The sequence below is a fragment of the Colius striatus genome, chromosome 4, assembly GCF_028858725.1.
Source record: "Colius striatus isolate bColStr4 chromosome 4, bColStr4.1.hap1, whole genome shotgun sequence".
In the NCBI taxonomy this organism is placed as follows: Eukaryota; Metazoa; Chordata; class Aves; order Coliiformes; family Coliidae; genus Colius; species Colius striatus.
The window spans coordinates 69,838,848-69,861,181 of record NC_084762.1 but is presented as its reverse complement, the minus strand read 5'-3'; the positions used below and the strand labels follow the sequence as shown (position 1 = coordinate 69,861,181).

Sequence of the window (22,334 nt, the reverse complement as noted above, 5' to 3'; positions counted from 1 at the left end):
TAAATATCAAGGTTATTTCTACAATCAGATTAATGAGACACCCAACATTCACAACAATATTTAACTCAATTTTCTTCTTTGCTTTGCAGTTCACCTTTTTACTAAAGGTTTAAAGAAAGTGAGACTACTGAAAAATCCATTATTTTAAAAATGTATCTGTGAACTAATGTCAGTATTATTATAAAAAGACATGTAGTGAAGAATAGTGATTGGATTACTTTCATTTGTTTTCCATTCAGCATAACACCTTCTTTGAGTTTAATGATCGTTTGGAAGCTATTCTTGACAAAGCCTACATCTACAGGTATGTGCTTATTAAACTCTTTTAGCTTGCAAAGCTTGGCATAGAATGCATTTGATTTGATTTCACGAGCTGACAGTGAGGCACTGGATGGAATTTGATACTTCTCTAGCTGTTCAATTTAAGATTTTTAAAAACATCTATCTTTATTGCAATCATTAAAATAAGAAATGTAAAGCTTCACTCATATTTGAAACTTAGCTCAATTCAGCTGGCCTGGTTCAAGCAAAATGTTCACCAAACTGAGGCTCCTGCCAAAATTTAACTGATCAGAAGTTACGAGAAAGAAGTTTCTTTGATGAAAGAACTAAGAAGCAGACTCTAGGTTGCTAATAGCAGTGCCAAACACTCAGAAGCTGTTTATTTGTATTTAAGAAGAGTTATGAGCTTAAGCCTGTGTCAATATTTTTCTTCAAATATGCTCTCACCATGAACTGACACAGAAATTTGATCCCCCACTGCATTGACTAAACTTGGAATGAGAATCAATCCAGACAGATCTCAAATAGTAATTATAACTGTTGTCCACTGCACTATGTTCTCACCTTCTGCTTTGGCAGGAAGAATTTTGGATCTGACTCAAGCAGCCCATGAGTAAGGTTATGGCAAGTTTCATAAGCCTCTGAGCTGTCAGCGATGCTGCTAAGAACCAATGAAGCCATTGACTGTGTCACTGTTACTATCATCTACTGTTAATGTCATCGGTCCTAGTTTATCTTGTGCAACTCTTACACCAATAGATATTTTTCCCTGTCCCAGTTTTGGGGCACAGATTGTTCTTGTATGCTGTGGCAGAAATAAGAATCTATTTCAGAGATTATTGCACTTAAATGGTGGACTTTGTATTTATACTTTGCAAATGAGATATTTTATGAGATTCAGAAACTAGTTAAATTTAAAAAGGAGGTTGAAGTATCATCTCTTTCATATTTTATTATATCTGCATAATAAAACAAAAGTCTGAAAGTTCTGCTAAAGTAGTTCTGAAACGCTAACCTCCATAAAACTCATTCTTAAGTTGCCCTTTCAATTATTGAAGATTCTTTTGTGGTTTGAGAGCTAAAAAACCCTAAAATTTATGGGCTGTTTGTGCAAACTACAGCATTTTACTTTAATGTAGCAATGTTATTTTGATCTGAGACCCCATTATGGTCACCATTTGAGTGATAAGGCATCAATTAACTGGATAATGTCAAACTAAATTTCAACACAGCAAGTGTAGGTGCCTGGATGTCCTTCTCAATCTCATTAGTATAGAGGACTAGACCTAGCAAAACTTACCATCTTACCCACTCATTCAATGTGTGTCTAAAGAAATACATATTGTAGCAAAGGCTTCCAGAACCTTTACTCAGACTTCAGGAGTCCATTTGCCTGGATTCAAACTTGTGGACAAGAACAAGCAGAGTCAATACTGCAATAATAATCGATCACATCAGTTATGTGCTATTCTCAGTAACTTGCAGCCCTTAACAGGGCTGTCCTAGAAGCACACCAACAATTAAACACAGAAGTGGCACTAATTTGTCAATATCCTAAAGAAGACTATATATATGGCATGGAGAGGCAAAGGAGGATGTGCGATGGCACCTGAAGACCCAGCAAAGGGGTGCATAATACAGAAGCAAGCACAGAGATTTTATCTCCCATTAACTTAGTTTACCAACCTAACTTACTTAGAGCTTATTAATTTTTTTAAACCCACATACTCAGTTACTATGCACTGGAAACCGCTCTGATTTCTAGCTGTTGCAGATAAACTTATTCTCTATCAGCCTCCATGTGTTTAGGCATGTCCTGTACGTTTCCCGCTTATTTATCCCTTAACTGGATGAATATTTGAATGGAGAGCTAAATACAGATCTTTCTTTTGATCCCCATGCACTGAATAGAGGATATACAATGAGATCATTATGGTATTAAACAGAAAGCTGCTTGGTGCTTAGAGTAGTTCATCACTGGTGTTCTTCAAAGAACTGACCATAAGCATAAGAACTGGGATTAAGAATGATATAACTCCTGCTGTAGCCACTAAATCATACTATTGAGTGAATCACAGGCTTCCTAGCATGGTTCTTGTAAAGCAGAAAAATTTCTGACCTCAGACATCTGTAGGCTTTAGTTCACAAGTTTAGAGCTTATCTTGAACAGAATTTGGCAAATACAATAATTTGTACCCTCCAGCCTCATTTATACAGCTTCAAATTTCTGAAATACTCACAGCCAGTTAATCTAAGTGGATTATAAAGTCCTCTGGGAACCATAATTTAAAAATTACCCCATGTCAAATATTCAAGGAAAGACATTTCTTTGACCTTGGACAAACATGAGAAAGGTAATTGCCAGCTATTTTTTTTTCCATAGACTCAACACAGATGGGGATGCTTAACTTAGTGAATGCTTAACATAACCATATGAATGTTAGTGAATGCTTAACATAACATGCTTAACATAACCATTGTTGATCAAAAAAACCCCAATGGGTTCCATATTAACAGGAAGAAAAAATATAAGTTGTTTTTCAAGAATCTGTTGACTTTTATAGGGTCATTCGAACAACTGGATACTTGCTGTTTATCTTACATATTAACGCATGCCTGTATTATTGGGCTTCAGACTATGAAGGACTTGGCAGCACTAGATGGGTGTACGATGGCAATGGAAACATGTAAGTCTTTTTCTCTTGTAAGAGTTTTTTGTTGATTTTGCTCCTTCCTGCATTCACCTCCTTTCCTTGCTTGCAGAGGATGGCCTTACTTTACAAACACTCGGAAAGCAAAATTTTAGCACCATGACTGCTGATTAGCAGCTTTCATTACTAAGATATATTTGGAGGGCAGGTGTTGTGAATAATCAGTTTACCACTTTGAGCTTTTATAGGTTTATGAGTCAGTGCTAAGCACTAACTTAATTAAACATTTAGAAAGCAACAAGGGTCATAAATTAAACTTACTGATTGCATATGCACATGGGAACTGTTAGGATTGTAGAACAATCCCTCAAAGGAACCAGAGGCATAGATTTATATTTTTTTCTGCCACATAGCATTGTGTCATTAAAATGCAACAGTTTAGTCCCTCTAAACACCATGGTGATTAGTCTGAAAAAATTCCACCTACTCTCTCTGATCTTTTGAGAAGGTCATGTTTAAACATGTAGCAGTGTCTCCAGTGGGAAAGCCTGGATACTGGCACACCCTTCCACAAAATCCTTGTGACAGCACTAGGTTGGATGCCAAGTAAGGGACATTCATTAAGATGATGGAGTGGAAGCTAGAGTGTCACAATATATTTTGTATGTAGTTATATAAAAACATATCTAGTAGGTTCAGATGAATTAATGCTCATTTCTTTCCAAGGCCATAATATAGTTAAAGCCACAGAAGCTCAGTTTGTTCATTAATTACATTCTTTGCAAAACTACATATAATACATCATGGCTACCACAAATCACCCTTCAAACAACTTTTCAAGTTTTTCTTAGAGATGTGTTCCTCTACTTCTTTGTTATGCCTTGCCCAATGGGCAGTAAGACTGGCATAAAGCTGTCTTGGGAACATCAGCTATACATTGCACTTGCAGCAAGTGTAATGTGTCAAACCTGCACTGCAACTGTACTTTTTAGATAAAAACTTTGTAGTTTAAATCATTCTATCTGAGATCTTCATACCTGCAGTCAGATGATGAATAAGTCACTCAAGAAAAAGATACCAAGAAGAAGGTCATCAGAGTATCAGTTTATAACGGCCACTTGTTTACTCTGCTTAAACTACCATCTCAGTTGTAAACTGAGAGGAGTCAAACATAATAGTTCTGAAATAATGCTTCCCTGAGATGAAATGAATGTCTGAATGCCAACTTAAAATCTGATAGCCACATGCACAAAGATCTGATTTACTTTTATTAACCAAAACCATGTAGTGTCCTCTGAAACAGACTTTTATGAAAAAGATATTTCTAATGGCATAATATTAGAAGGTATCTTACCTGAAGTGTTTGTGAATGTTTTCATACCAAGGAATTATTTTAGGGAAAAATCTAGTAGTTTGACTGCCCGAAGGATAAACATACTCTCTGTGTAGTGCAGAGGGAAAATCCCTTTCTTGTCTCATGTTGTTTGCTTCAACGGCAATTTTATAGTAGGCTACTAAGCCATATGGTGAGCAATGATGGTTTCCAGACACCAGCTAGGCAGGAATCAGAGCTGCTAATACTGTTGAAATAGGAGTCTGTTTTTTTCTGGATTTTCTTAAACAAAATTTACAATCTTATTTCACTCCTTCTTAAGGGGGAAAAATAAAAAAAAAAAAAAAAAAAAGCTGTTTTATATTTGAACTGTGTAACTTTAACTGCAGATTAAAATAAAAACAATAAATGCAAATGTAAATGGAGAAAATGTAAAACCTGTGCTTAAGAGATAGTGAATATCATGTGACTTTGCAAGCAGAAAGTTTCTTTTGAAGTAAAATTACAGAAGAATAGACTGTGTTAACTTCATCTTCGGCAAGGGACAGGCAGCAGATCTGAAAAAAAAATTTCAAAGAATGTGACCCCTAAATCCCTTTGAGAAGCTGCTTTCACTCTTTGTAGACATTCCCAGAATGGAGATTATATTGTCAGTCATGGTGGACTTAGCAAGTTTGCCATCCAAGGCAATTGTGGGAGAGGGACTTGCTAAATTACTGTTGTTTCCCATTGTAAATAGCACAGAAGTAATGCAAATTTGTTTACTTTTATATATAAATCATATGTCTTCAGTTATATATTTAAATTACATGTTTCAACCATTACAGTATTCTCAATTACAGCAAATGAATATGATATTAATATGCTTTATATCATAATTCTTCTCAGATAAGCCAGATAAATAATTTTATGTTTAAATCTGCAGTTCTTCCAAATGTGAGGCTTTTTCTTACTATGTATTTATGCTACAGAAGTCTAAGAGAAAGCTGCCATTTATGCATACATTACTGGAAGTATGCATAGGTGATTTCATAGCCCTAACATGGGAAAACTATATGACTGCAAATATAGGATGATTCTTTTGACTTAAGGACTCTGAAAGAAAACAGACAGTTCTGGCTGTTAAAATCTAAAACATTTATGCATTGTTACTGCATTGCATTAATCTGCAACTAAGAAAAAAGTGACTTCGTAATGAAAAGCAAAAATCAATTGCTTGGCTAAAGCCTCACATTTTAGGTCAAAGACCTGAAAACCATTTTGAGCGATTTAAATAAAAAGCTCTCATTAGAATTGGTTGTTCTTCTGAGCTTGTCATATTCATACAAAACTGATACTCTAATTGTATAGCTACATAGAGCATTTATTAATAGGAGTAAGAGTTCATTTCTCAGAGAGGAGTTTAAAAGTGGAGACTACCAAGTCAAAATGTACACCTGAAGTCTGCATTTGTGAAATCATAACCCTTTATAAAAAATGCTGAAGATCTTCTAGATGGAAAAGCATCAGTGAACGGCCCAACTCAGGTAGGTATATGCTTAATTTCCATCCTCTAAGTACCTACAGTCAATAACAAAAATGCTGTCTCTGTCCACAGGTATCTCAGGTGTTACTACTGGGCAGTTCGTACTCTGATCACTATCGGTGGCCTTCCAGAACCACAAACTCTGTTTGAGATAGTTTTTCAATTGCTGAATTTTTTCTTGGGTGTCTTTGTCTTCTCCAGCTTAATTGGCCAGGTACATGAAAAAAGATTCTAGTAACTAGATATGTTCTAAGTACTGTCATGTAGTGATAATGTATTCAATTTCATGGAGTTTAGTTCTGGGAAAACGTATAGCTTCTATCTGAATGTCGTTCTATGTAACTGTCATTCATACTTACAAACACATCTGTTTAATCAGTTCCCAGTTTTGTAGCCCTTTTGCACACAAGCTGATTTAAAGCCACCACTCTGCAGGACACAGATGATTCTTGGAACTATTTTTAATTCTATTTTTCTTCCTCACAGCCAAATTCCTATAATATTGTGAAATCTGATAGAAAAATTATGATTGTAGGTATGACACTAATATGTACAAATTATTGAATGTCAAGCTCAGTACTAATGCCAATAGAATACTGTTAATGGAAATCCCATGATATTTGTCAACCTAGAATTCTGCTCATTTCCATAAATTACAAGATATTTGTTAATAGGAAAATTAATTGTTTTCTATTTCTCTTGGTTTTCATTTGACAGGAGAAGGAAAAAATCTCGGATCACAGCAAATTAGTTATATTTCCAAATGAATATAACTTAAGTATTTCTGGCTTGCAAGTCTTAAACTTGGGCTTTAGATCCACAAGGTTTTTAATTCTTTGCCTGCAGAAAGAAAAATCTCACATTTTCCCATGTGAGACTATGCCTTATCAGATCCCTGTAGAAAACATTCCAGACCTTTTGATTTGTACAGGTCTGTTACTGGGAGAATTGTCACCAAAAAAAAGAAGGTAAAAATCTGAAATTTTATTTTTATTTTGAGTTCAGGATTCAAAAACTTCAATTAAACTCTTAAAAGCTGCACATGACTCTTGCTGTTTAGAACTGCAAGACGAGATAACCATCACGCAACAGACTCTTGGCTAGGGGATTTAAAACTCATCTGCAAACAAGAATTACCAAAAATAAAATACTATAAAATACTGCTTCTGGAAAACTACTGAATTTAATTATATTGGATTAAACTTTTGAGTTCACACATTCATAACTTCTTTCCCTTAACTGATATAACTGTCAATGAAAGCACCATTCCCTAAAAAGATTCCGCAGATTAGTTTTTGTAATTGGCATAGTAATTTGCAGAATCAAAGCTCAAATCTTAACACACAAACAGCCTCATTGCAGTTTGTTATAATCCTTATTTACAAAAAGCTCCTAAAATTATTGAGTTATTCCTGGCTTAGTATACTTGCTTAAAAATTGTTAAAAATTGCATCTCTGTAATAAAGAGCAGAATTCAGCCCACTGGCATGCTAGCCCTTGGCCACTGTGATAAGAAGCCATTCTGCTGAAAACATATCTTTATAGTCAGCCTTTTGAAGAAGGAATGTCTACGAACATTAACTCACCCACTTTCTAAGAACTAAATTGCACCTGTGGTGGAAAGTTAAATGATGTTCCTGCACTAAACACTTCAACGTCACCTTTCAGCTCTAAGTGCATTTTTAGGACTGATCTAGATTCTCTCGACTATTTAAACAGGGGCAGGATCTTAAATCCAGTAGTGCCAGCTGATGTTATTAGAGAAATTTAGCCCAGTTTGCTTCATTTGTGACTTAGATTGCACAACAAATGTTGAGTAGCTTTATTATGGATTTTTAGGAAAAGCATTACCTATATTTTTCATCCACATTCAGAAATACGAGACAGGAGAATAAGCCAAAAACCTGCAAATGTTTCCTTTAAAATCATAAATATAGACTTTCCAACACAACTACTAAATCTCTAATGCTTCTGAAGCACCTTTTCAAAACATGTAGCTGAATGTATAATTAATCAGTGACTTTTCAAATAAGTGGTTTATTCTTTTGATACGTTGTTGACAAGATATTCAAATCAAGACAATTTTTGCTCGAATGTGTACTAACAATAACTGACATTTGCAGATGAGAGATGTAATTGGAGCAGCTACAGCAGGACAAAACTACTACCGTTCCTGTATGGACAACACTGTCTCCTATATGAACACTTATTCTATTCCAAGATTGGTCCAAAATCGTGTTCGAACCTGGTACGAATACACATGGGACTCCCAGGGAATGCTGGGTAAGCCTCTCCAACTCCAGTTACATAGTAACTCTGAAAGTGCTTGTATACACACACACCCTCAAGATTCGGTGATTCTGTGATTTAGTGCAAAATCCACCTTTCTCCTTTTCTGAATTGCATGTGAGAGGTGAGAGGAGGGTATTAATTTACTACAGAAAAGAAATACCTCCAAAGCAATATGACACTTATCCTGGTTATAACTTTAGATATGTAATTTAAAAGACAATATCTTAGTAAAAGCATATTAGTAGGTTCCTCATTTGAACTCATAAATGGAGGAATAGCTCCAAGAAGTTATTTTGCTATATGGTGTTTATTTTTATGGACATTCTTTCATTCTTTATTTATATTTTCTAACCAAGTTAGCTTTTTTTTTCTTTTACAGATGAATCGGAATTATTGGAGCAGATGCCAACCAAAATGCAATTGGCCATTGCAATTGACGTGAACTTTGCCATTGTTAATAAAGTTGACTTATTCAAAGTGAGTAGTTTTGCAGTAGAATACAAAAATACATGATATTCCTGAGGCAGAAACCTTCTTTTGAAGATCTTGCTACACTTAAGAACACATTTGATAATATGCAAGGCAAAGTAGATCTTTGAAATGTCTCAGTTAATGGAGACATATGCCTGCCTTTGAATTTTTTTGTGTCAAAGGTTTGAAAAAAAGCAACTGAGACTAAAACACAGAACTGTTTTAGTGACATACTAAAGCTGATGTCATGGTCGTACTGTAGGTGATTTCAGAGTATAACTAAGCTCAAGAGTTAAGCACAGAAGAATGCAGTTTTCAATACAGTCCACCTTGCTGCATACTGCCTAAGACATCATGAGTGCTCTGTGCCCTGCCAACGTAACTTCCATGTAGGGAATGCTACTCTGTAGTAACTTTTTTTGTGCAAAGGATCTTTCTCTTTATCATCAAGATACTTTTCCAGAGCTACAATTTAAATGTAGTACTTAAGATTAGATTTCTGACACAAAAAGAAGTAGATACTGCATATTTTGAGTAGTCTTGACATACTAATTTGTTTGTTAGGACAATAGCAAGAAATCGTGTAATTTGTCTGTATAAATATTACATAGCTCATGGTTTCTGCCAGATCTGCCAAAGACATGGAATTCACAGATTCATACCAACATTTTACATGATCTGTTTTGGTGGTTTTTTTTTCCCCTTGATCTGTAATATAACTCACATGAAATACCCATAAAACTTTGAATATAGCACTAACTGGGCTTCCACAGAAGCTTACTTTGAAAAAAAACCCAAATATATCTTTTAAAGTAAAGATCCCTTCCAAACCCCAACCATTCTGTGATTCTACCGTTCTGTGAAATGGCAATTTTTTCAGCCTTCTCTTTGCTCTAAAAGCTGATTGTTATGATGTTTTTAGTTTGCATTCCACTTACGAATCCCTGGATCATTCACACACTGTTGGTTTTGTTGCCCAGTGTAAGCACTAATAGTCACTTGTGCTGCTGAATTAATAGAGTAATCAATTCTAACTATTTTAACAGGGGTGTGACACCCAGATGATATATGACATGCTACTAAGGTTGAAATCCATTGTGTATTTACCTGGTGACTTTGTCTGCAAAAAGGTGAGCATTGTTGTCTCTATTAAATCATAATTACAATATGTGTTTTAGAAAAAGAGTTCATATATTGGTCTAATATTCAATTCTAATATTGACTTAGATATTAGAAAATTATTTAAGGTACTGTGCGTAATAATAACAAATGTGCTCTCAAATTTCAACACAGAAGAAGACAATACAGATTTTATTACTTAAATTTTCAAATATAAAATTATAGTAATATGGGAGAGCATTTAACATAAACATGACTTATCTAATGATACCTCACAAAGTTTTTGTATTGAAAATGGAACAAGCTTAATTGTTTTTATACATATATATACATGCAAACCTAGCCTACAGATTTCAGTCTATGCTGCTTTGCATGTACTTCATTTGTGTATTCAGAAACTCTTAAGTTGAATTTTCCAAGAACAATGCATGACATACCACCTTACAGCAGGATCTGATCTTGCTCTACCTTCACTCACAGTTCTGAGCCATCTCCAGACTTCCAGCTGAATGCTGTCACATTGTTCCTTAGCAAAGATGTCTACTCTCTCTCAGCATTCTGGCTCACACACAGTCTTCAAGCCAGCAATGTGCCCTCGTGGCCAGGAAGGCCAATGGCATCTTGGGATGCATCAAGAAGAGTGTGGCCAGCAGGTCAAGGAAGGTTCTGCTCCCCCTCTCCTCTGCCCTGGTGAGGCCTCATCTGGAGTCCTGTGTCCAGTTCTGGGCTCCTCAGCTCAAGAGGGACAGAGAACTTCTGGAGAGAGTCCAGCACAGGGCCACCAGGATGATCAGAGGACTGGAACATCTTTCTTATGATAAAAGGCTGCAGGAACTGGGGCTGTTCAGTCTAGAAAAGAAGAGACTGAGGGGAGATCTTATTAATATTTACAAATATCTAAATGGTGGGTGTCAGAGGTTGGGACATCTCTTTTTTCTATTGTAGCTAGCAACAGGACAAGGAGTAATGGGATGAAGCTGGAACACCAAAAGTTTCACTTAAACATAAGAAAAAGCTATTTTACTGTGAGGGTGACGGAGCAATGGCACAGGCTGCCCAGGGGGGTCGTAGAGGTTCCTTCCTTGGAGGTCTTCAAAACCTGCCTGGACATGTTCCTATGCAACCTGATCTAGGTGAAGGTGAACCTGCTTCTGCAGGGTGGTTGGACTAGCTGATCTCTGGAGATCCCTTCCAACCCCTACCATTCTATGATTCTGGTAACACAAGTTGATAGCTCAGCTTTTAGCCAGGTCAGCCCAAAGTCCTTTTTTCAGAAGGCATATAAACGTACTCATTGCCAGTGTAGGATGTAATTGAAGCATTTGGGGATGAACTAGGAGTACTGTTACTCTTCTGGCAAGTGGCCTATAGGTCATACCACACCCAGAAGCAACCATCAGAACTTGTCTTTAGCAGCTCCGGGCCAGTGTATTCGCTAAGGTCCCACTTCACCCACAAGCAAACACGTGATTCTGAATACTTGAGTTAGGCCCGTGGACGCCACAGTGCAGGAAGTTAAACATTTGTGACTGACCACATTCAAGGATCAGGTGTGCCCTCTCAAAGACTAGTCACAGAATTACTGTTGGCTAGGCTGGGTGGAAGAGCAGTGTGCTTGTTTGTATAATGCACAGTACAAAATAATCTTTTACTGCATATGGGACTCTGCCATAACAGACATAATAAACAATTGTAACTCATTCAAGATTTTGATACTGCAGACAGATGAAAAGAGTTCTCCATAAGGAGAGATTATGGGGAATTGAAGCATCAGTTTATTCCAGCTTGATTCAGAGCTAAAAGGCCTCTCACTTGTATAGATCTACTATATGTTCAACAGTCACAGTAATCTTGTTAATACTGAAACACATAGTAGGGAATAAACCCTTGTTGGAACTACCTCCTCCTTGGATATATGCAGGCCTTGTCATACTTTACCAGGGAGGTTCTGCATACAGGTTTGGAGGAGCAAGTGAAGTGACAGAAAGTGCAAGCCCTATGTTGTCAGTCCTGGCTTTGTTGCTGCTGCCTTTTCACTTTTAAAATGAAATTGCTGATTTTTCTCAGTACTCCAGCTGCATGAGTGGAGAAATAGTTATTTGGCTACCTTACTGAGATGTTGTGAAAACCTTTATGATCATGTTTGTGAAGTCCATTATATTACACCAGTTTGCCTACTTTGTATTGTATATATTGATGTCACACCTCTGAATCCTAGTAGATCATGTAGAGGATAACAAATAACTCTATAAACTCTTAAATCATCCAGTGATTACATAAAAGTCAACAAAATTTTGAAAGACTGTTCATTCTCATTTTCTTTTTACATTAGGTAATGATTAGAAGTAATAGTGTAAAAAAAAAATGAAGCTTTTTAGACCATGAAGCACAGGTTTTTTTGCACGTCTCTTGTTAAATACAGTGATGCAATACTTAAGTTTCCACTAGAATACCTGATGAAAATTACTTCTACAGTCCTGATTATTATCCAGTCTTCTTTTTCCAAGATGGCCAAGATGGTCTTACTGCTGTTGAGATACTGTCTCACATCAAAATTAGAACCTGAGCTTGTGCTCAGTGCTAGGACAAGTAGCACAAACATTTATTTCTCTCTAATACCAGTAAACCTGTTTATGAGAGAGAAGAAAGATATTTAAAGGGGAGTCTGTCAGATCATTCTAACAAAAAAATCCCACAAACTCTTCCTTGCTAAAATATGGGATCTTTGTATGTTTTTGTGTGCCCAGGGAGAGATTGGCAGAGAGATGTACATTATCAAACAAGGTGAAGTTCAAGTTCTTGGAGGCCCCGATGGTAAAAAAGTCCTGGTTACGCTAAGAGCGGGGGCTGTATTTGGGGAGATCAGGTAGGTCCATTGCTATTTTTAATACTTTTTTTAGAACTGGTCAAATAATCAGTGATTGCATAACTTCTCTGTGGGAGGCATGACAACCTGAAGAGGCCAGAAAGCCGATAGGATCAGACAAGAGGACACTGAGTAAAGAGATGCAGGTAAGTGCAGGAAAATCTAAGTGAAACATCAAAGACTAATCTGGCAAGATCTGAGGCCAGTGTTTTGGGCAATGTACACAGGCATAGACAGAGAAATTTTTCCTTCAGCATTTAAATGACTTAACCCATCTTCCTGTTCTGAGGTCTGCAACACAACAGGACAAAATGCATTTTATTTCCTATATAGTAAGACTAGGTGCCCTTACACAGCAGATGGCAAAAAATGATAATTCATTTCCAATAAAAGAGATAAAAGATCTAAAATTGCAAAAAAACTAGTTCATTTAAGAACTGAAGTAGGGATTAAGTTGCCAAAAATCAGGTTTCCACATCTGAAAATGTTTTTGGTTAAGAGCTTACAAAACAAGAAGGCTGACAGACCAGATTTTGGGGTCTGAGTTTACCTGGAGGTGAACATTTTTGTCTGGTGGCTACAAGTGGTTTTTTATACTCTCTATATTCACTCATATGCAGTTCCCCAATTAGCCAACCAAGTGCCAGATTTCAGGCACCACATCCCCTGCTGAGGTTGGCCTGAGGAAAAGTAATAAAATACATGTGGTGCTGCATGTGATAAACTGGATCCTGATTTCATCCAGCTGCCTTCCTGTTTTTGTTAATCCTCTTGCTGGTAGCTTTAATCCTCCTTTTGAAATGTGGTAATCAGCTCAGTGCCAGGTTTACACTTATCTTCTACTTGTTTGTCCCTTTGGAGTTAAGGAAAAATTCCCACTTTATACCATGACATGCAGACAGAACTTGCTTAGGCCTGAAGTGGGAAACACCTGATATAGATGCAGACCTTCTTCGTTGAGTGGGAAAGTGAAATTATATCAGCTCTTTGAGAGAAGGTTATTTAAAAGGTATTTCTCTGTGTGACAATACCTGAGCAAAGCCTCAAAACAAACTGCTGTATTGTAAGTTATGTGGAAAGGCTGAGAATGCACTAGTTTTCAGTAAGAGATGAATAATGAAAAGATAAAAGAAAAAGCAGCAGCAGCCCAGCTATGTAACACGCTCACAGTTTTCAATAATTGATTAGTCTTCTATTTGAAGCAAGGACTTAATTTTTCAAACTGAGAAATTAAAATGATTGTTTTTGTAATAAGTAAGGTATTTTCAAACTTTCAGTCTAATAGAGGTGAGCACTTGTTTCTGCATGAGAACCACACTGCAGTCTTTAAAGGCTCATTTTCCAATACATGTTACTCTAGCTAATTGCCAATATGGTCAGTAAAGCCCTCAGCAATGCTATAACACTACATTTCTAGTCTTGCTTTATTCATCATTGACCTCTTCCAGCAGCATACTCTTTCAGACACTTGTAATTTGCATATAAATGCCAGGCAGTGGATAAACTTGAGGAGAAAAGACACAGCAACTGCTGACATCTTCAAAACTGAAGAAAAACAGAGATGAGGCACTAAGAGTATCGGCAAAGATTTATACTCTTCCCTGTGGCAGTGTTAGAAAATAATGAGTTTGTACAGCATCTTTCTATGTTTTGTCAAGGTCTTCTGAATATTGTAGAGCAGAAGAAAATGAAAAAAAAAACCACTCTGATGGATGAAATATAGCTTCATCTAGCACATCCAAGTTTTCCCCTGGTTATCACCTGGTATCAGACCAATTTCCTTCTAATTTCTGATTCAAGATTTGTTTAGAGAAATATGTCAGCTTCATCCTGAGTGGTTTAACCATATGATTTATAAGATGCTTACTATTTAATCTAACTCTGTTCAAAATACATGTAAATGATGCCTAAAATGCCTCTGAGGGCAAAGGAGTTGAAGAAAACAAAAACTGTTTTGGTTTTTTTTAATTCCCTGAATGACACTAGGAGGCCAACGCAAGACTAATGTTCAAACAAGTCCCTCGCCAATTTCATCCTGAAAATTATTACAGAAACAGATTAAGTAATAAGAGTTGCCTTCCAGTTAACATCTTTACCCTTGTTACTACTTTCCTGTATCGATAATATCAGTTTGGGGACACAAAATAATCTAGGAATTGGAGGCAAACAGATTGGTGCCTTAATGAGAGCCTGTCTGCACAGACAATTGAGAAAAAGAGAAATGCAGTTATAATACAACATTTAATTAGCCTAGAGAAATTTACACTTTAAGCCAGCTGTCCTCATTCATCCATTTACTGATACTTCACTAGAACTACTTCTCATCAGAAAACAGTAATTCTGGAAAAAAAATGAAACATTTCTCCATTATACATAAATTTTTGACAGGAAGGTCTCTAAATGTTTGGTCTCCCAACTTTTATTTTAAAAAATCAGAACTACACGAAGTATTTAGCTTTGTGAATGATTGCATTTTCCCTTTGGCACAGGATTTCCCACAAAGTGGCAGACGTTGCATTTCAGTGAGCTCTGTCCTTTGTTTTTGACATCTTGCTCAGAAGCAAGATCCAGACCTATTGAACTTTCCTCACTTACCAGTTCTCTCCTCTTGCACATAGGTGCCAAGCTGAGTTGCCACAAGCCTGCACATTTAGCTGATACACATGCCTTCCCTGGATCAATTTGCTAATTTCAGTGATCAGCAGCTTCCTACAGAGATCAGCTATTTAAAAAAAAATAAAATAGATACAGAGTCATCACTTTGACACTTTTATAACCTCAAAAATAAATCTGCCAGCATAAGGATTCAAAAATTATCATTCTCATACCAATATTAGAGCATTTCAGGCTAACAACTGGAGTAAAAATGTTAGATAAAGACAGATTATTTTTTGTTGGTATTAATAGAAATATCAAGAACCATTGCAAGGCTAACATAGTCATTCTTCAAAATCTGGTCTATCACATAACTCAGTACACTAGCCAAAACAGATTCAATGCTGAAATCCACAAAGTTGTTTTTAGTCAAAGATGACTCCGTTCGAACATGGACTACTTTACTTGTAGGATTCACCTCACATCATCACCATAATGAAAAAGTTGATCTCCTTAGTCCAAGTCTGCCTCAATAAAACGAGCTTTCTGTTACTAAAGCCTGGAAATGATTGTTCAATGACTTGTTGTGAAGTGATTCATCAGACCTCAAAAGCTGTTTGCAATTTCCTTTAACTTCTTTTCTTACTGTGCAAATAGTTTTATTCTGAGGAATTGTACAGAATTGTTTAAAAAGAAGATGATATACTGCATTTTCAGCTTGAGTTCATATATTCATTCCTGTCTTGGGTTGCAGAAAAACACTATATGTCCAAAAATAGCGTGCACACACAGCTGCAGAGGTCTCACACTCTCTTTTAAATCAAATTAGATCTGTATGATCTAATATTTGTAAATATATTCTACACATACATTTGTTATTAAACCCAATATTTATATACCCATGATTAATATTTTAGATAAGCATTAGTGCATGTTTTATGAGCTCCACACTATCCTCTATTAATAACTTTTAAATTTAGAGATTACTAAATATTCTTTACAAAAATGCAAAGATGCAGAGTCCTGCATCTGGGAAGGAACAACCTCATGCACCAGTACAGGCTAGGAGTTGAACTGCTGAAGAGTAGCTTTGCAGAGAGAGACCTGGGAGTCCTGATTGATAATAAACTAACCATGAGCCAGAAATGTGCCCTCGTGGCCAGGAAGGCCAATGACATCCTGGGATGCATCAAGAAGAGTGTGGCCAGCAGGACAAGGGAGGTTCTGCTCCCCCTCTATTCTGTCCTGGTGAGGCCTCATCTGGAATCCTGTGTCCAGTTCTGGGCTCCTCGGCTCAAGAGGGACAGAGAACTTCTGGAGAGAGTCCAGCACAGGGCCACCAAGATGATCAGGGGAATGGAACACCTTTCATACGAGGAAAGACTGCGGGAACTGGGGCTGTTTAGTCTGGAGAAGAGGAGATTGAGGGGTGATCTTATTAACATTTATAAATATCTAAAGGGTGGGTGTCAGGAGGTTGGGACATCCCTTTTTTCTATAGTAGCTAGCAAGAGGACGAAGGGTAACGGGACGAAACTGGAACACCAAAAGTTCCACTTCAATATAAGAAAAAACTACTTTACTGTGAGGGTGAGGGAGCAGTGGAACAGGCTGCCCAGAGGGGTTGTGGAGTCTCCTTCCTTGGAGGTCTTCAAGACCCGCCTGGACATGTTCCTATGTGACCTGATCTAGGTGAACCTGCTTCTGCAGGGGGGTTGGACTAGATGATCTCTAAAGGTCCCTTCCAACTCCTACCATTCTGTGATTCTATGAAATAGTAACTCACTGAGAAATATTTAAAGGGCAAACTTTGGGGCAGACTTCCTTGAACAGAGTGATAAAGAAATTTCAGTGATAAGAGCAAGACGAGACTTGTCTTGCTTATCACCACAGCTGAAAAGTGAAGTCTCTTCATTTCCTTTGCTTAATGTAAGGTGAACAATTGAATTTTTATTTGTATAATATCTAATTTTTAAGTGGATATACTTCCTATGGCCAACTGCTCCTGGCTAAACTGGTCTAATGCCATACTTTCAAAACAAAATACCTTTTTTACTTTTTTCCTGGCAAACACATTTGTAACTGTCAGCCTGAAAGACCTTTCTAATCCATATCATTCAACTTGCCAACATTCAAACATAAGATGTGGTATGTGAGAATGCTAAAAACCCAAGTCCCACAGAAGTTATTCACTCAGAAAAACTAAAATTCTCAGAGAATCATTCATTCACAGTAAACAACTCTTTCAATAATAACAGACTTATGCCGCTCTACTTCTGATGTAAAGAATTTTCAACAAAAAATTGAGGAAATGCCAAGTTCACATGAGGAGTAAAACAAATGTGGTCCTTACAGTGGATGTCTCTTGGGAGAAATGTATCTAGAAAGACTTTTCACAGTATCTAAATGTGCCTGATCAGCAGAGGTAACTTGCCTTCCTGAAGGGAGAAGATATTTCTAATTCCAACTGTCAAGGGCCTTTACAGAACATCAGATAGAACAGCTGGTGTTTAAGTAAGCTTTACAATGACTTAATGGAGAACTAGCATAAAAGATATTTACCTTACTGGAACAAGCAACAATGTGACTGATTATGTTATTTTTATTTCAGCCTATTAGCTGCAGGTGGAGGAAATCGAAGGACTGCTGATGTGGTGGCTCATGGTTTTGCCAACCTTTTCATTCTGGACAAGAAAACACTCAATGAAATCTTGGTGCATTATCCCGACTCAGAAAAACTTCTCATGAAGAAAGCAAAGTATGTACTAATAAGATTTCTTAAATTACATTATGTAGATTCAGAGTGGACAGCTGTGGCTTCTAGATAGATTTCCGTTCCTTTCTTGGAAGCATAACAGATGTAAGCACGTTTGTATCCAGAGGTCAGATTTGCCTGGTAGTAACAAGTGGAAGTAATGGTCTTGGCAGAGCTTCCAAGGGTTGTGGAAACGTGGTAAGGAGAACAAAGTCTGTAGTTGCCTTCTCTGTTGTGTTTAATGTAACAAAGCAAATAGATACAGACATATATCAGGACCCTCCTCACAGTCAAGAATGAAACTACAGGATAGATGTCAGTTAAGAATTAGGTTTTCAAAGATGCAACCAAACACTTGCAACTAACTCTATGGAGTCACGCTTCGATGTACCCATAGACTAGTACGCATTTCCAAAACCTTAAGCAGTAGCTAGGAATGGATTTCAAGTCAGGACTGACATGATGGGAGCACATGGATTAGCGAGGTGTGTGTTTTGTTCAGAAGGATTCTGAAATGGGATTTCAAACTGTTTTCCTTCTTTCTTTGGCTGTAGCTTGCCAGTACCACCCTTTCCCCAGCTTTGAAAGGGGAAAATATGGTCAGATTTTTTCATAAAATTGTGATAAAATGAGTACCTTGTTACCTTGTAAAAGACAGTTTGTCACTCTTTGTGTACTTCAGCACTCTTATTGTTCTCAGCTGCTGCTTTGCATTGCTATCAAAGATTGGAAGGTTGCTCCCAGACTTGAAATGCTACCAGAGAAGACTAAACATAGTACAGGAGTGACATTTTGTTTAGTGGAAGTGCTAGCAGACGGTTGCATTCTGCATGTTTCAACAGCCCTGAGTGCCTGATTCTTGAGAATCGTCACATCTCTGAGGAACATGGAACCTAGACACAGAATGGATTAATTGACCAATTTTCAAATGTGGTATCAACAGGTAACAAAGTGGTAACAAACAAGTAACAAAGCCACTGACTGCAATCCCCAGAATTTATCTTTCACAACTTTTCCCCAGCCTCTTTCTTAACGGTTGTGCAACCATCATTATTTGTTATTCCTGTCTCTACACTAACTTCTTCTGCTTTCTTGTGCATCCTAATCATATTCTGCCAAGCCATTAAATTCTGCTTCCTCCAAATACCCTTTCTCAACTGCAAGAGCTTAATCATGCAACCTGCCTACCTGCACTCCGAGCTCAAAGGCCTCTCTAGATATTAGATTACATACAGGATATCCTGTATCATTTTAAAGATACACAGTACCTGCCCTGTTGTGGAGGACATGTATTCTGCTCACCTGTCCAGGCATCCGCCAAGTCTTCCAAACCTCCCATGTTCTATGCAAGGACAGCCATGTCTCTAGAAAACTAGATACCAACAGGAGATCTGTGTACTGTTTTGATAGAGATTGTGGTTATGTTCAGTTTTGCAATCAAGTTATTAGTTTCTCGGCCCTGGGAGGTTTACATTAAGAGTTCTTAAAGGGCTTCTTGAAAGAAAACCTCACAGGATTTATTCACGCAAGAAATTTGTTCTTGCCTGACAGTCACTCTATGATCTTTACATAACAAATCCATACAGGCCACTGAAGTGAACTATTTGAACTTACGACAAGAAGACTTGAAGTAAAATCTTCACTTCTGAAATTTCCAGACTTACAAAGTACAATACGCTGGAGAAAATTACGGTATTGTGGGACTTACTATACTTTACATCGCAAGTATAGTCCTTGTTCAAGCCACAAGTCAGGGCTTTTGCAAGGACAGAAAAGTTGCCTTGAAAATTGTACAGTAACCTAATTGAAACTGAGAGCATGGGAATCCTCTGCTTTGCACTGGTTCCATCTGTCTCGGAACTGTCATCTAATCTTTACCCTTGTCATTCATTCTCACTTCAAGTCATTACTGCTGAAAATCAGTGCAGCTACAGAAGGGTGTGAAAATTCACTCTGCCACATCACTGTCAGTGATTTTTATATGTTCAGAGTGTCATCTTCTAGTGGAGAAGACCAAAAATAAGTAGCACTGCCTGATCTGACCTCTGAGAGATGAGCCATACTGAAAGTTAGTTTGGTAAACAACTTCCACAAGCATCAGTTGGACTCTCAATTTTCGTCCAGAAGGCCAGGTAAGAGACTGACACCTCAGGTATAAAGCATCTGTCCCCCTCCACACCACTTGTCACCTTATAAACCTCTTGTCCCCTTTGTGAGAACTTAATTTAAGCCTGCACTTGTCTGTTCTCCAGGATGTTGGTAAGCAACTCCAAATTTGAACAGCAGCCACCAACTCTACCAGTGCTTAGGGTAAAACCTTTTCTCTTTCCAGCTTTGCTCTTGCCACTGGACTTGGGACCAGAAAAGTAATTGCCTGGAAAAGTTGCCAGGCTTTCATCCCTGAATGTGACATTTTAGCTTTGCAGGAATGTTGCTTGGTTTAACTGCACTGCTATGTGTTCTCGTTCCTTCCTGTCTCCAGGGTACTGCTGAAGCAGAAAGGGAAACCTGCTCCAGGACCACCAGTGCAACAACCACGAGGCTTGGCCGGTCTCTTTGGCCAGAAACAGGAAACTCCGAAATTGTTTAAAGCAATGCTTGGAGGAAAAGGAAAAGCAGGCTTTGCTAAGCTGCTGCAGCTGAAGAGAGAACAAGAAATTCAGGTAATGCCACAGAAAATAGAGTAGATTCTTTCAGGCACTGAAAGACACCGGGAGGGCTTGGGCAAACAGAACAGATAAAAATGCGGCCTTACTGCAATCGACAACAACAACCCCCAGTAGCTGAGATATGATCACTGTACCTAATCTCTGTAAAGACAAATTCCAAAATTTGGCTCAAGTCTTCCTGGACCTGGATTCTATACAGAGCAAAGAAAAAGCAAGGAAAAAAAGCAAGCAAATATAAATCCACAAAGAAAGTAAGGACAAAATAGACTTTACAAAGACTCTAAGGGTATCTGATCTTCTAGTTTTATGTAAACAGCGGTAAATACAGAAATATCCTAACCCAGTAATCTGATCCAGATGACCTAAGCACACGGTAACCTTTCAATTCAAATTCAGATCCCTGGTTGTCATAAATCCTGAAGACAAAACCCAAAGTGTAGCCCACACAGCTAAAACTGATTAAATCTCTAATATCTTGCACTTCTGAGAAAACTGTTATTTTAGCTGATGAAAAATAATTCCCACATTATACTCCATTCTGAGAAATGTTAATGTTAACAAGAACTCATTCAGTTCTACATATTCACCCAAAGGTGGCAGAATCCTTTTCTGTCTTTGTGGCTGAACTGGCTGCAGTTTAATTTTTTAAGGGAAATGATCTCTGCTTACATAGATGACTACAACACTATGATTGGAACAGAAACATTGCTCAATTTCATGTTTATTTGTGAACTTAATAGCAAAAAGGCTTGGCCAAGGAATTGGGGTACTAAGTAGTAAGTCAAGATTTACATAACACTTTTTCTTTCTATACTACCATAAGTACATAAAGGAAGGCAAGACCTAAGGAAGGCTTTTGTGCCTCAAAACATGGCTGTTTCATCCTGCAGTATAAATAAAAACCATCTGCAAGCTTTTCCTATGTTTTATGTTGACATTCTGATTCTGAACTTGCATTCTTCATTTAGAATCTGACTTTCAGTATCTAAATACAAATGTACATATGTTGCACATCATTAATAGTGCTTTTCCACTCCATATACAGAACTACTTCCTGCATTTTTATCATAGCATTAGAAAACATTTAACTTCTTGTTTCTAGGAACCCCAAGCCGAAGCAGAGAATAAGCCTGAACAAGAGAAGAAGAAATCCATGGAGCCCCCAGCCTCAACTGCACCCCCTGCACAAAAGGAAGAGCTGAATGCAGATGCGAAGCCTAAACCTGCAGTTACACGCAGACAGAACAGTAACGAGTCTCTGATCATTAGTATGTCTCCATCTCCCAGAGCAGGAGAAGGAGAGATCCTTACAGTTGAAGTTAAAGAGAAGAAACAGTAATCTATATGGTGCTTGGGCTGTGTCCCCATCCATTGTCTTGCTGAATTCAAGGAGTTAGTGTGATTTTGCTTTGAGGCACAGAAAAGTAGAGACTACTCAAGAGAAAAATCTACCCCCAATCCTCCTCTGATACAACTGACAAATTATTTATATACTTGGCTCTTAACCTTGAGCCTGCAAAGAGAATTTTTGGTGCAATAGGAATTAGAGCTCAGACTGTGTTTCAGGACACTTGTTTCTCATTTGTCCCATGCTCTCCTTTATCTCTTACTCTGTCTTCTTCCTGCTTCTCCTCTTCCCTCTCCTGTTTATCCTCACTTTCTTATTGCTGTCCCTGCTGCTCAGTTTGCTCTTAATGTTCGTGTGTGTTCTTTTCCATTTTCTTTTCTGGTTTCCCATCGTTATCCTTACTCTTGTTACTGCCCTACTGTTGCTGA

General features: G+C 37.6%; 1 protein-coding gene across 1 annotated transcript in view; it reads left to right on the top strand.

The window, feature by feature from the left end:
* The window catches only part of CNGB3 (cyclic nucleotide gated channel subunit beta 3), a 61,769-nt gene extending 39,872 nt beyond the window's left edge, over positions 1–21,897 (top strand). The window contains exons 9-18 of the mRNA XM_061994599.1: positions 240–304; positions 2,847–2,969; positions 5,864–6,005; positions 7,915–8,074; positions 8,463–8,560; positions 9,601–9,684; positions 12,421–12,539; positions 17,746–17,892; positions 20,372–20,552; positions 21,661–21,897. Of these exons, the coding sequence (XP_061850583.1) occupies positions 240–304; positions 2,847–2,969; positions 5,864–6,005; positions 7,915–8,074; positions 8,463–8,560; positions 9,601–9,684; positions 12,421–12,539; positions 17,746–17,892; positions 20,372–20,552; positions 21,661–21,897 (1,356 nt within the window). The remainder of the gene's footprint in view (positions 1–239; positions 305–2,846; positions 2,970–5,863; positions 6,006–7,914; positions 8,075–8,462; positions 8,561–9,600; positions 9,685–12,420; positions 12,540–17,745; positions 17,893–20,371; positions 20,553–21,660) is intronic.
* The last annotated feature ends 437 nt before the right edge of the window (positions 21,898–22,334 follow it).